General features: G+C 28.1%; 1 protein-coding gene across 1 annotated transcript in view; it reads left to right on the top strand.

The window, feature by feature from the left end:
- Positions 1 to 14,064, top strand: part of Su(var)2-10 (E3 SUMO-protein ligase Su(var)2-10) — a gene marked incomplete at its 5' end in the record, with an annotated part of 64,097 nt that overhangs the window by 25,288 nt on the left and 24,745 nt on the right. Inside the window, 2 exon segments of the mRNA XM_067051406.1 lie at positions 624 to 812; positions 7,991 to 8,216. Coding sequence (XP_066907507.1) covers positions 624 to 812; positions 7,991 to 8,169 — 368 coding nt within the window.

Below are 14,064 nucleotides of genomic sequence, written 5' to 3'. Positions count from 1 at the left end.
TTTTGTATATATAATTTAGCTACTTATTCAAATAAGAAAGAAAAAGGGAACTTGTTCATTCATTGCCTTATTTCTTCTTTCATTTCTCGGTAGTGATTTAAAAATGTATGATTTCCTTATTACCTCTAAATTGTTTGTGCAAACCAAAATTTAAGGAATGTCTCTTGTTTAAATTTGAGTCTATTTTGTATATTTTAATATACTTTTAGTTGATTTGCTCTTACTTAACACTTCTATGATGTTATATATGTTTTTCATTGATAATTTGCATTTTTAAGTAGTAATGTATTAGTTTATTTTGTTTGTATGTTTGTATTCATGTTAATGTTTGTCAAATGAACTCTTGGATGAATTGATGTAATAATGATTTAAGCATTGATGGTACGTGAGGTTGGTATAGGAGTTAAAACTCTACTTGGTTTCTCTAACACTCTCATTGTCCTTCGACAATTTTAAAATTTTTTTTTTATCAGTTTATTTTTTTTTTTTTTTTACTGAGCCTTGGAAATTATTGAAAATTAAAAAGTGGTTGTTGATAAAAACAACACTATTTAGTGGCAATATGATTGTTCACTTTTTGAAGATAAAAAACATAATGAAACATAAGATTTATTTGGTGACAGACGATGAGGCAAGAGGGTCCGAGAATGGGGAAACCCGTGTATCTGGCAATGAAAAGGATAAAGATCTCATTTTTGTGGATCTTACTACCAGTGACAGTGAAGACGATGAGAGGCCGCCTCCTTCTAAAGAAGCCCCACCTCCTCCTGTAGTTGTGCCTCCTTTATCAAAGCTAGAACATGCTTTCTCAGGTTAGTTCCCTTTTTTTTTTTTCTTTTCTTTTTTTTTTTTTCAATTTGGATTGATTTTTTTCTCCACCAAGGGAATATTAATTAAAAACACTATTATTCCTTAAAGTAACAAGATTTTAAAATTATTATAAAGTTAGTCGTTTGTATAGCTGTCCAGCTTATGACGTATGTAGTGTAGAAATACCGCTGCCTTTTAAAATTGTAAATAATTAGTAGTATGGATGATAGGAAATTTTTTTTACATACACAGAAATTAACACGATAATGATTACCAAAACATATCAAATTTTTAATTCTGTGTCAAAGCTGATATCTCCTTTGTGTGTAATTAGATTCAACCTAAAAATATGCTTCTGACATTAGATGCTGCCTCAAATGTCCAATTTTTAAAAATCAGATTACATAGGACTTTACCAAATCATATGGTGAGAAAAAAGTTTGACATTCTAGGATCATTTTAGTGTTCATGTTGGTCAGTAATGGTATATTTCTTTTTTTGGGGGGGAGGGACTTGTGACAAAATATTTTAAATAAGTTTTTGGAAATTAAAAATATGAAATTAGTTATGGTGACAGGTATCCTTGCATTAACCAATTTTATATTATTATATAGTGTTTAATACCCTTAGGCTGGATTCAAACCAGTGCCGCTGCAGTTCTGAGGTTATGAGTGACATCTGAACTTCCTCAGCCGCGAATGGCCTATTTTTACATGACACTACACACAAATGTATAGTTTCTTTTTGTATTAACTGTGGTTTCCATTAATCTGTGCACCCTCTCCCCCCATCCTATTGCTCCATTTTGAATTTCTTTATCAATGACCTAAACAAAAAAAAAATAATGACCTGCATGAAAATTAAAATGATCTTAGAACATCTCATTTGGCCTTTTGTCTTTTTCTCAACTTTTCGTAGCTTATATTTGATGCTATACTAGTCGTAGCAGAAATTTTAAAAAGTCTAGTTTACCGAAAAAGTTAGGCATCACATGGTTTTGTTTGAGAACTGGAAAAGTCTTACTTTAAATCTATTTTTGGATATTAGATGGGTACCATATTTGACTATGAATCTCACACAAACCATTTCTTTCCTCTCTTCTCACTTTTTTTTTAGTTGAATATTTTTATTACTGTACCATTTGGTTTATTATCTAATCATTACTTGTTTTCACAAATGTTTCATTTCGGTTATGCTTTCATACAAAATAACAGTTTTAATTGAAAATAACTATTGGAGTCCGTGGTGAAGTTTGTTTTTTTTTCTTAAGCTTTGTGGTATGGCTATTTTTTTAAATATCTATCTTGTCTGTTTTATATTCATCATATAAATATTACTAATTGTTAAAAATACATGTAAATATATCCTTAATTTTAATAATACTATCAGTTTTTAAATTTGATTATTTGTATAATTGTTATAATGCTCAAAATAATTAATCCTGTTTCAATTAATTAAGTTAGATTTTATCTGTAATATCTAATATTTGCTATTGCTCTCCCCTCCCCTCTCTTCCCTTATTTACTCATTATATTAATTCATACATAGTTTATCTATTTACATATCTTTATTTCAAGCATTGCATTAAATTTCTGTTTCATTATAATTTATTTTTCTTGTTTATGTAATGTCATATATTTTATTTTATTTTTAGTAATAGTTGTCTATTAAGATTATTTAAGGTTAAATATGAGCTCTCGCTGCACAGATGTTTTTACTTCAGGTAAACTGTGAAGTTTATTGCCTGTATTACTTTTTTATCTCCTATCTGGTCTGTTAATGGAAATGCAAATGAATCTCAAACTGTCCACTTTTATTGTTTTCTTTAAAAAAATATTCTCTTGTCGAAATCATTATTTTATTTTTAAAAATTTCTTGTATTATTGATAATGCATGATATAAACTGCATGTAAAATATTTGTTGATTGAATTCTGCCTGAAGATTGTTCATGCTTTTGTTTAAAAAAATTGTTTTTGGATGTCTAATAAAGTAAAATTTTACTGACTGACGACAACATTTTAAATGAAATATGATAATGATAGATATGAAAGAAAACGATTTGGGTAATTGTTCGGCTTAGTTATTTAATAAATAATTTTACTTTTTAACAGCAATCTGTTTTTGATAAATCATTGACAACTTACGCTAAGTTGTCTCGTGGCTTACTGGTATAGGAAATACTTTTGCTTAATTCTTCTGCCGAATCCACAAATTACATATTATCTCTTAACCTATGATATCTTATAAAGTAAAATGATAGAAAAACTTTCCTTTTGACCTAATAAGTCTCATTTGGAAGTTAGTGATATTTTATTTGAAAAATATTTGCTATGGGCCGAGTTTGAGGAGTAAGTGAGGATACCAAGTAACATCTCGCCTTGGCACCTGAGACTAACATGACATCTCTTATTAGGACACCCTTATAATTTTTTTGACTGTTGATTTTTGAATAGTTTTTGTTTGAATAAAGCATTCTTTATCATGACCATTTAGTCAGTTTTATTTATAACCAATTTTTTCCCAACTGTGACTGAAAGTCTGGGAATTTCACAAGCTATGGGGTGTGAGCGTGAATTTGCTCCCATGAATCAGAGCATTCATTTCCAGCAGTAAATTTAGATTATAGTGATAAATACACAAGTATACGTATGACACATCAGACATATGAAGATATGTTCGTCATTTTGTCATGATAAACAATAGTAGATATTGTTACCAGAGGTTGTAGAACTTAGTTTCTGTTCTCGAAATTACAATATGAAGTAAGGTGGGTTAAAGTACAAGTTCAAGATGATTCATTAATAACAGTTGGATCGTTTGATGATTGAAAGAAAATCATGTTGCATGCCATGTCCAAATGGATTAAAGGTTAGTTTACTAAATTAAATTTAAAAGTTGAGTAAAATATATTTAACTGGTTATACAGTAAAATGATTATGTACTTCTCAAATGTTGAAAAGTAATAGAAAAAACAATTGTTTATTAGAAATATTCTTCTTTCTAGTTGTGTTATGAATTTTATGTCAGGTATTGAGTGGGGTTAAGAACTGTTAATTTAGATTTGTGTAATATATTTTTATCATATTGCATGGAAAATTCTCTTTATTTTCAATTTATATTATGATAAACTTATTAAATCATCCTCAGATATTTTTTTTTAATGTATTGTATCAATATTTAAGAAGAAATAAATATTCTCGATGTTATTTACCTAATTTTAAGTTTTATTATGGCGAGAAACAAAAAGGTTGCCGCATTTTGCTATTTTTTTTTGTTTTTAGTTTTTAATCCTAATTATATCTCCTCAAAAGTTAACAGTTGATAATAGAGGTTATATGAAACAAATTATCAATATAATTACAACTAGAGAAAACAACTTTTTTTCTTTGTATCAAAATTTAAATGATTTCCATTTGATTTGAGTTTGATCTAATTAGGTTTTGATTGAATTCTGGAGGGATATCTTGTATAACTAATATGAATAAGAATTATTTGATCATTGTATTATTTTTTTTCTGCATATCATACACAACTCTAAAAAAAAATTATGATAGCCTTAGGACTGGCCGACAGAAGTGAAACTTATATATATATATATATTTTCTTCAATACAAATAGAATGTCGCTAAAGAAGTTTTACTGTAATAATATGTACTGAAACCAAATTCTACTATATCCCTAATCCATACCACAGTTTCAGCATGTCAAATCTTATGGCAGAAATTGTATTTGAAAATGTATTTTTATTACAGAATGATATAAACTCAAATTTTATGAGTTTATATGTTACAGGAATATATAACTATTCTTATTCTACCTTGTCCTATTTGGAGTATGTAGGTCACTAAATCCAATTAACAATAACAGCCTGTTTAAAATTTATTAAAATGATTCAGAATAAAAAGTAGTATTTTATCTGAGAACTTATATTATATAAGATCTATTGTACATAAAATTCTTGAAATTTACCACCTTATTCAAGTTTTAGTGGGGTGAAACATGCCAAATATGGGAATCATTTGAAAAGAGGTAGTATTTGAGTCTTGCCTTGAAAGCCTCAGTCTGTTCTTAATCTTGTGCATCTTATGGATTTAGGTTACATTTACTACTGTGCGTTAATTATCATTGTCATTGTTATCTCTAATACTGAATAGTCTTTTCTTACGAGTAATTTCTGAAGATAAAAGTTCATTCAAAGAAATATTTGCTCACATTTACCCCATTCATCCTACTTTTCTCTTTTGATTTGTGGCACAATATAGTCTTTCCAAATTACCTTTTAATAGATATCTTATTTAAACCATATTTCCTCTAGAAGGCAAGTTGCAACCTAAAGAAAAAAATATTTTCCGTGTTTCATAAGGCTTATCAGTGATAAATTTTCCATCTTCCTTTATTGAACCATAAAGAAATTTAAAATTGGCTTGATATTAACTAATTATTATAGAAAAATATAATTGTTAAAAATTAGTCAATTGGTAGTGTAATTCTTTTAGGATATTGATCACATTAGAATACCAATGACTATCGCGCCCTGCCTATTCCTAATTCTTTGATATTTAGTTTTTTTTTGTCATCTGGTGAAAATCTTCTAAAGTTTTAATTTTTTTTTTCTTTTCAATATGGCGCTTCAGCAAACCAAAAAGTTGGGTATCCTTTATTTAAAGCAGCTACTATGGTTTGATAATCTGTTTCTTACTAAGTTCCTTTTTATTATAAAACTATTGATAAACAATCACAAAAGCTTGATCCAATTAAAATACTATGTTATTTTTTATACTTATTCTACTACCATTATACAGGATTTGTACTAAGTTTTTAAAATATATACTTTGTGGTTATATCTGAATTAATTATTATAATCTGTTGTATAAAAATTCAATATAAGAATTTTCATCAAGTTACATAATTTTTGTTTCAAATGAAGAATAGCTATTTTTGTTAATTGAATTTATTTATTATATTTGTTACTTATTATGTATTCTTATTTCTGAATTGTGTTTATGTTTAATCTTGTTATATCTTACATTGGAGCTCATTAATTTGCAATGTATACTGCAAAATTTTCAACGGAGACAATACTTTTTTTTTAAAGTGATAAATTTTAATCGGTTTCTTCTTCTTTATTGGTACATTAGGCACTTTACAGCTGCCCACGGCCTACTCAATCAGCCTTATTCAATGCCTTGTATATTATTTCATATTAATACTAATTCCCAGCCTTCGGAGGTCATTGTTCATAAGATCCCACTATCTTGTTTTGGGTCTACCTCTAGAAGACAAGTTTTGGTAACAATGATGGGGTTTAAGCAAAAAAAAAAAAAAAAAGTTTTCCAATTTATAATTATAATGAAACAAATTGATAAATAATGATGGACAACTTTAAAACCATGTATATTTTTATTAATGATAATACCAGATTATTTTTTGTTAACAAATTTAGAAAGAAGCCAGGTACAGGACCAGGAGGGTCTTCAGCCCCCTCTCCTCCACCATAATGGAGTTTTTAAATAATATACTTTTGATTATTAATATTTTGGTAAGTTTATAGATACCCGAGATGGACAAACTAGATTATACACTGCATAATAAATATATATTTATTTATGAAATAATTAGCCCTTGGCCATGGTAAAATCATGGCTACATGCCTCCAATAAGTTAAAAATTGAATGAAACATGCTCAGAGAATGCCTAAAAAAAAAAGACCTAACTCAATCTCCAGAATTTAGCATGTGTTCCTCATTCTAATTATTATTTTCTCATCAAGAAATTCTAAATTCTGTTTTATTATTATACAAATTAAATTTATGATGTAATGCAGCAAAAATGATTAAGAAAAAACAGTCTCTAATTAGTCACTGAAACAATATATTGAAACCTATCTCTCAACTATGTAGCGGCATGTTGCATCTCGGTCAGGACTGAAGAAAGGTATCAAGTATAGGCTCGGTTAGCCAAGGCACTAGGATCAAACAATTCGTTTCTCAAATAAATTCCCTATATGGTGTTAAAAAAATTTATCTCAAAACCTGGGAAAAATTCAATAAATTTCTCTAGTTCAGGGTTAAGAGAAATTTAATTTTTGTGGCTTCAATTTGATCCGAAACTTTAGTGTTAGTACTTAAATCGATCAGCAATTTGTTGAATAATACAAGTATATATTCAAAAGTACATAATGGATTTATAACTTCTGAAAAAAGTAACATTTTTTCAAGTGATGGAATAGCAGCCCTTAAGGGGATAATTCACCATCTGAAAAATCAGTTCTAAATAGTTGGAAAATTTAAGATGTTATCCTTTTCCTTATGGCAGTATTGTCCCACACACTAGTGGAAGAATTACCCGATTGTGAAAAAATGGCAAATAGGATAGCTACATCTGACAAACGAATGAACGTAAATATTACTAATGTTACAGATGCGTTCTTCATAATATAATGTATCAAAGTAGCATGATTTCAAAAAGTGGTGCAAGTAACAATATTCAGGAAAATACCGATCTACAAATTAAACCCGAAAGGTGCAATGATGGTACTTCCTCAACATTTACCAGTCAGACAGCATAACTTATTTCCTTAAAAAACATGATCTGGACTCAAAAGCAGAGAGAAGCAGAATTTTACTACTCTTTCCCCACCACTTCTTTAAATATATTCTTCTATGTTATTTTTAAATATTCATAGCTGTGGAAAGTATGAATGCTAGTGCAATTTTATTATTATGTAGTCATAAAATGCAATCAAATTTGTGCAAATAAAATTAGAGGGTAGAAAAAATAAATTAATATAGAAGGATGAAAAGGTTAAATGCAATTTAACTTAATTGCTGTTGATACAAATTTGTTATCATTTTGACCCTGTCCCATGAAAATTTAAACTAAACAGTATTTTAAGTGGTTAATAACAGGTTATTACTATTTTTATTAGTTTAATAATAATATTCCACTTATAATTATCGGAAATGAAACCTGAAAAAATTATATATACATATGACATGTTTAACATATTAAAGTAAATCATGTCTTTGACCTGTTAAAGTAAGGGATAATAATTATAAGGTTTTGATTGACAATCATCCTGCATTCCCAGGAGTATTGAATTTAATATTTGACCTTTAATTTAAAGGTACTGCTAACTTAGTATATTTTATATATTATTTATTGATTTGATTTTTTCAGATACATCTAGCAGTTTATCGACAACAACTAGAAGCCCCCCTTCTATCATAAACCTCGATAGTCCCTCCCCATCCCCTCCTCTTACTCACAACCTCCCTCCAACAGGATTCGCAAACCCCCCTTCAAATTACATGTGCCACATGCGGTTAGCTCCGGACTCAAGGTACCACCCATATTGAGAAAAATCAGAAACTGATTATTAGATGTTACATTTCTCTCTATAAAGGTAAGGCTCGTATGAATATATAACTAATTAGCTTAAGATTGATTTTTTTTTTTTTTTTTTTTTACAGCAAATAATAGATTAATAAAATTTTATATTACAGATAAGAATTCTGTATTCAAAGCTTATGTCATATTTTTTATTTGGATTTAAATTAATTTTCTAATCAAATGTGATACCCCTCTAAAATGAAGGATAATTAACGACTGAAGAATGGTATACTATTTTCTATTTTAATTTGGTTTCACTGCCACAATTGCTTAGTTTATACAAAATTCATACTCTTCTATTAAATCTTAATCTCTTATGCAGCAGTTGATAATGGAGAAATTAGTTAACCTCGTGACAAAAAATTTAATTGAGTCTGAATTGGAAGTTTTTATTCCAAGATATTTGAGATCTGTTGATGTCAAAAACAGTGTTATTCTGTTAATAATAACAAAAGATATTCAAATAGTCTCGACAACTTTCTTTATTAAATCATATTACATCTCCAACGTTACGGCTGATCCGGCCATCATCCAAGTACACTCTTAATTTTAGTTCACAGACTCCTATTTATTTACTACACTTTGTAGGCTATTATCCCAAATCAATTTAATACAGTAAAAAATAAACCTATATTTGTCACTATAGCATTTAATAATAAATTCTATTCTTTACTATTTCTGTATATAATTATCATTAACCTATCACAGCAAATGTTCAATGAATAGAATTTATTATTAAATACTATAGTGACAAATACAGGTTTATTTTTTACTGTGTTAAATTGATGGCATAATTACAAATTTTTATAAATAAATGTGAGTCTGTAAAATTATAATTAAGATTGTCCTCAATGATGGCCAGATTGGCCTAAATTTTGGACATGTAATATGATTTAACAAAGAAGAAAGTAGTTGACTATTTAATAACCTTTGTTATTAGTAATAAAACAATCAGTCTCAAACTAGATAATAAAAATATATCTAGGGTTATTCTTGTTCCTCTACTCTATATTTTATTTAGCACTTGAATATGAGATTAGAAAGATAGTGTTTACAAACAAAGGTTTATCTCAAGCTGTTATTATACTTTAGTTTAGTCATTCTGATGATTTTATATTTTTGGGTGCAAAAATGGAAACTATTAAATTACATACAGCATTAATGGACACCGGTGAATAATAAGGCCCTAAAATAAATACAAATAAAATTAAATTAATGATAAGTAGTAAAATTAATCTTGAAATTTGATATTAGATATATATATAAGTTTAAATAGGACAAAAAGTCTTCTTGGGTATTACAATGTCTTTAAATGAGTTATTTTAATATCTTAAAGTATTTAACGGGTATTTAACATTTTTAATTATTACAAATGCAGTTATTTTATTTTATAACTGATAAACTGGGTATAAATATTGGCGAACAAAAAGTGTTGAGATGCAAATTATTTTCTTTATTTCTTTATCACTAGAATATAATTTAGGTTCTGATTTCTCATTGCGCCACGACTGCTCAACTTGGTTTTACACTGTCCACAGTCAATGCTTTCTGATACTATTTATCCTCTCCCTCTTTTTGCGTCATCAGCTATATAAAACATTGTATCGATTTGACATAGAACATAATTCTTCTTTCAAGTATGAAAAACACCAGGTTTGATAAGTAGTTCTGAAAACATTGGAAATATAATAACTTATAACAACAGTTCCATCAATTGAGAAATTTGGTTTTTAGTTTAGTACAAAAATAATTTTAATTAATTAAGTATTTCAACTTTTTTTAAGTTTAATATATTTTGGATGATTTATGAAGGAATTATCATTTATATCTGGAAAAATTTAATTCTAATTTCATATAGTGAATAACCTATAGAGTTCTGTTACGTATTTAATTTTTTTTTTTTTATTGAAATATTAAATTTCTTCACTTAATTGTATTTTGACTTATTGTTGAAAATTAATTGGGCTTTGGGAGAAAGAGACATTCTCCTAAGCTGTCAGAAATAACTTATAAGACAGTTTTGATCTGCTTTGTCAGGTATTCATCTGAGTCACAAAGATATAGTACAAAAAGAAATTTGTATCTTTTCTTTGTAGCCCAGTGGAATACTTACAATTTTGTTTGAGGCATTGGCATTTAATGTATATTTGCCACTTTTTCTATGATACCTAGAGCATCTCCTTGGTATACCATATGGTCAATCAGTAATATATCTTTAACGAAATTAATTAGTTCTATCATATTTTTCTTAAATTACTTGTCTCATCAGGTTTATATCTAGTTCACTTTTAATACCAATTTGGTCAATTTTTAATTACTGAAACCCTTAATTTTGATCAAATTTGGCATACAAAGTGCAGTTTAGTATATGCAATTCGGCAAACAAAATGTAGTTCAGTATAAACAGATTAATTACAAACTTTGAAATTTTTTTATGAATTTTCCATTAAGATGATGGATGATCTCAAAAAGATATACCGTACTGTGACACTGAATATCGTTTGGATTATTTAGTGATATGTCAAATTTAATCAAAATGTGTCATTATTAATTGTCCTAATTGGGATTGAATGTCAAGCTTATGTATGGTTCATATTCAGTAATTAATTATAATTACTTACTTCTATTTACCATAATTACAATAACTGTTAGATTGTATTGAAATCAAAGTAACCAATATAATGAAAACATATCTTTACCCCTATGTAAATCCCTATTAAAACCTTAGGTATGAGTTTTAAGAAGTGAAGAACTTCCATTACATCTTTCAAGCAACTCCCAAATCAAAATAGTGGCAATGTAGAGAATATTTATTCTTATCATCATTCTCAACTGTAAATGTAATTGGGTATTTTTAAAAAATTGTATGCTTGTTGAAATTTTATCTATGTCAGTAGATAACAATAGATGCTAGTTGGGAATTTTAAAATCATTTGACAAATTAATGGTGTAACAAGACATAATAGTGGTATTACTAGTTCTGTAGACTTTCTTGGATTTTCTATATTATTTTTCCTGGATGATATGTATTTCTTTATATTAGTTACAAGCTGCTGTATTTTTTTTCCTATTCATTGATTTAATATTTCGACATATTTTTTATATTATATTATTACAGCACCTTGGTCTAGGAAAGCCTATTCTGACCCATCTGATACTATGAGCTCCGTATAATCGCCCATAGTCTTAATAGATTTCGATGTGTTAAGTAGGCTGAATTATTTCTAAAGGTTTAGAGTAAAAACCGAAATTGAAATAACTCTAGTAAGATGGTCCACTTGCTGTAAAAAAGGAACTCAAATAATACAAAACTGTTTATTCTGCAGCAAACTTTCGCCCCCAATTTGTAGAGCTTCATGAGGGCTTTCTTCTATGAAATAAGCCTGAGAATTATTTGGCTGATGGAGCCCTGCATATTGGGGCAAAAGGTTAGAACTTAAAAGTAGTTTTGCACTATTTAAGTTCCTGTTTAATGGCACCCAGACCATTTTTCTTGAATAATTATTCATGGTCAACCAACAATCTTCCAAAATTGAGATAATATGTGTATGCTAAGACTTAAGAATGCTTACGTGTTTTCAGTTTCCTACTTTTATCTGTTAATTCAGTGACCCTTCCGTTCTAGTTAAGTTAGAGATTTTTCTTCATATATCATTATAATTATTTTATTTTCTGCAAATTCAGGATTTTTAATTAATTAAAGTTTGTATAAATAGGCATCATAATTTTGAAACTTGTTCTTAGTTCAGTATTCATAAAAATTTGTATGAAGTATATTTTATATATATTCTCTTGACAATTCAGAAAAAGCTATATGTTGCCTTATTGTATTTAGTATTTTGTCTGTTTATATTTGCAAGTAAAAGTAACATTTTGTATTATACATATTTGTTAAAAAATACGGGTGGGTGGCAGTAATTTTTTATAGACTGAAATATTCCTTTTATTTTCCTCTTATTTGTATATTATTCTTGTATATATGCATTCTTCTTCCCATTACACATTTACAAAGCAGCTATGCTTGATACAATCAACCACTTATTGTAATGTTATATTTAATTATTGAATATGTGTGTGAATACACTCAAAAGGTGGTTTGTGCCTTCCTTGGTTATTTTTGTTCACATGTTCAAGAATGTTTGGACACATGCATGTGCTGAAAGATTTCAAGTATGTATGGTTGAGTAAATGGAAATAATTATGAATGCTTACATGCATGTGGTGTAACTGAAGCGCACAGGAGTGTAGGTGTATTGTAACTATTTTTTTTTATCTTATAAGTGTTTTAATAAAATTTGGGGTAAATACTATAAAAGCTACTAACAATTCAGTGTTTCAAAAAATTCAAATATGTGAACTTTTCCTGTTATAAAATTCAATTTTTCCCTGAAGATCAAATTTTCTTTTTTTTTAAATGTTGCCCCCTGAATCATCTACAACAATTTTGTAGTTGTATGTTGTGAACTTAACATAATGGAAATACTGTAAAAAAAAAATACTTTGAAAAATATATGGTTTCTTTGTCCTCTCAAATCTAAGTCCCAAGTTTCTAAACAGAATCTTGTGAAAATAATATATGCTAGCTGTTTTATTTTAAATATAACTTAAATGAAATATAAATTTCTAAATATCTATGGCTCTGAGGATGTTTTTTTTCCTATTCCTTTTATGTTTCAAGGTGAAGTTTTACTAACCTTTTGTTTTGTTGTTTGATCCTAAAACCCTTCTCACATCCTCATCCCAAAATAGTGTTCAGTTTTCACAGTATGGCTTATGTGATGAGGAGGTACAATTTTAAGTAGTTTTTTGGTGCTTTGATTACACTTATGTTCCTCCTAGTGGTGTTGGAAGACAATTTTTGGATAAGTATTTCTTAGTGGTTATTATTTTTTTAAAGGACTCCACTATTGGACAACAATTTATTCATGACAACACATAATTTATTAATTTGCCTGCTTTAAATAAATTGGCCAGTAACCAAATCCATTATTCACTCAAAATTATTTAAGGACTCTGCCAACCATATTTTGGAGAAATAAAAAATGGCAGCTGATCCAGAAATTACAAAACATTCATTTTTGAGTTCTTTCAAGTTAAGTAAAAATTATGCATTTTTTCCTGTTAGAAAATGGTTCTGTCTTTTACTAGACTATACAGAGGATACAGTAAATGTCATTAAAAAGTAAATATTGAAATATTTTAGGTGCGCACACCTGAAATATTATTCAAGAGAAAGTTCATAGTTAGGAGAAATTAAAAATGGCAGCTGTTACGAAATACTAATTTTTCATTTTTCCATAGCTCGATATCCTTAACACTTCCTAAAAACACTAAATAACTTAATAGAGCATCATTTAAAGTAGAGTAAATTTACCAAAATATAAGCCCTAATAGATTTGTGTACATTCTGCAGGTTCTGGGATACAGTATTTTAAAAATAAGCTTATTTTTTTTCCAATTAATGAATAATCGATATTTGTTGAATGTGTTTTGGCAAATATGAAATTACAACTCCTTGCGTTTTGAATAACTGTATCTCTGGAACTAGTGATTGCTAACAGCTCTATCAGGGCTCATATTTTAGCAAATTTATTCTACTCGTGTAAATGAAGTGATGTACTATTACATTTTTAGTATTGCTGGTTATTTAAAAGATATGGAGTTAAGAATGAAAAAATAACTTTTTGGAACAGCTACTGTTTATTATTCCCCCTATACTATGGTTAGGATGAAAATTTTAGGTTTTTCTGGAATAAAGTAAACTTGATGGGGATTATGCCTTAAATATTTCAGTATTTACTTTTTCATGGCATATACTACATCCTTAGTGTAGTCTAGGTACTGAACAATTTATAGCAAAA

The sequence above is a fragment of the Halyomorpha halys genome, unplaced genomic scaffold (assembly GCF_000696795.3).
Source record: "Halyomorpha halys isolate HHAL.00 unplaced genomic scaffold, Hhal_1.1 Scaffold217.1, whole genome shotgun sequence".
NCBI lineage: Eukaryota > Metazoa > Arthropoda > Insecta > Hemiptera > Pentatomidae > Halyomorpha > Halyomorpha halys.
Note: the sequence above shows the minus strand (reverse complement) of the source record. Positions and strands in the feature narration are given on the sequence as shown.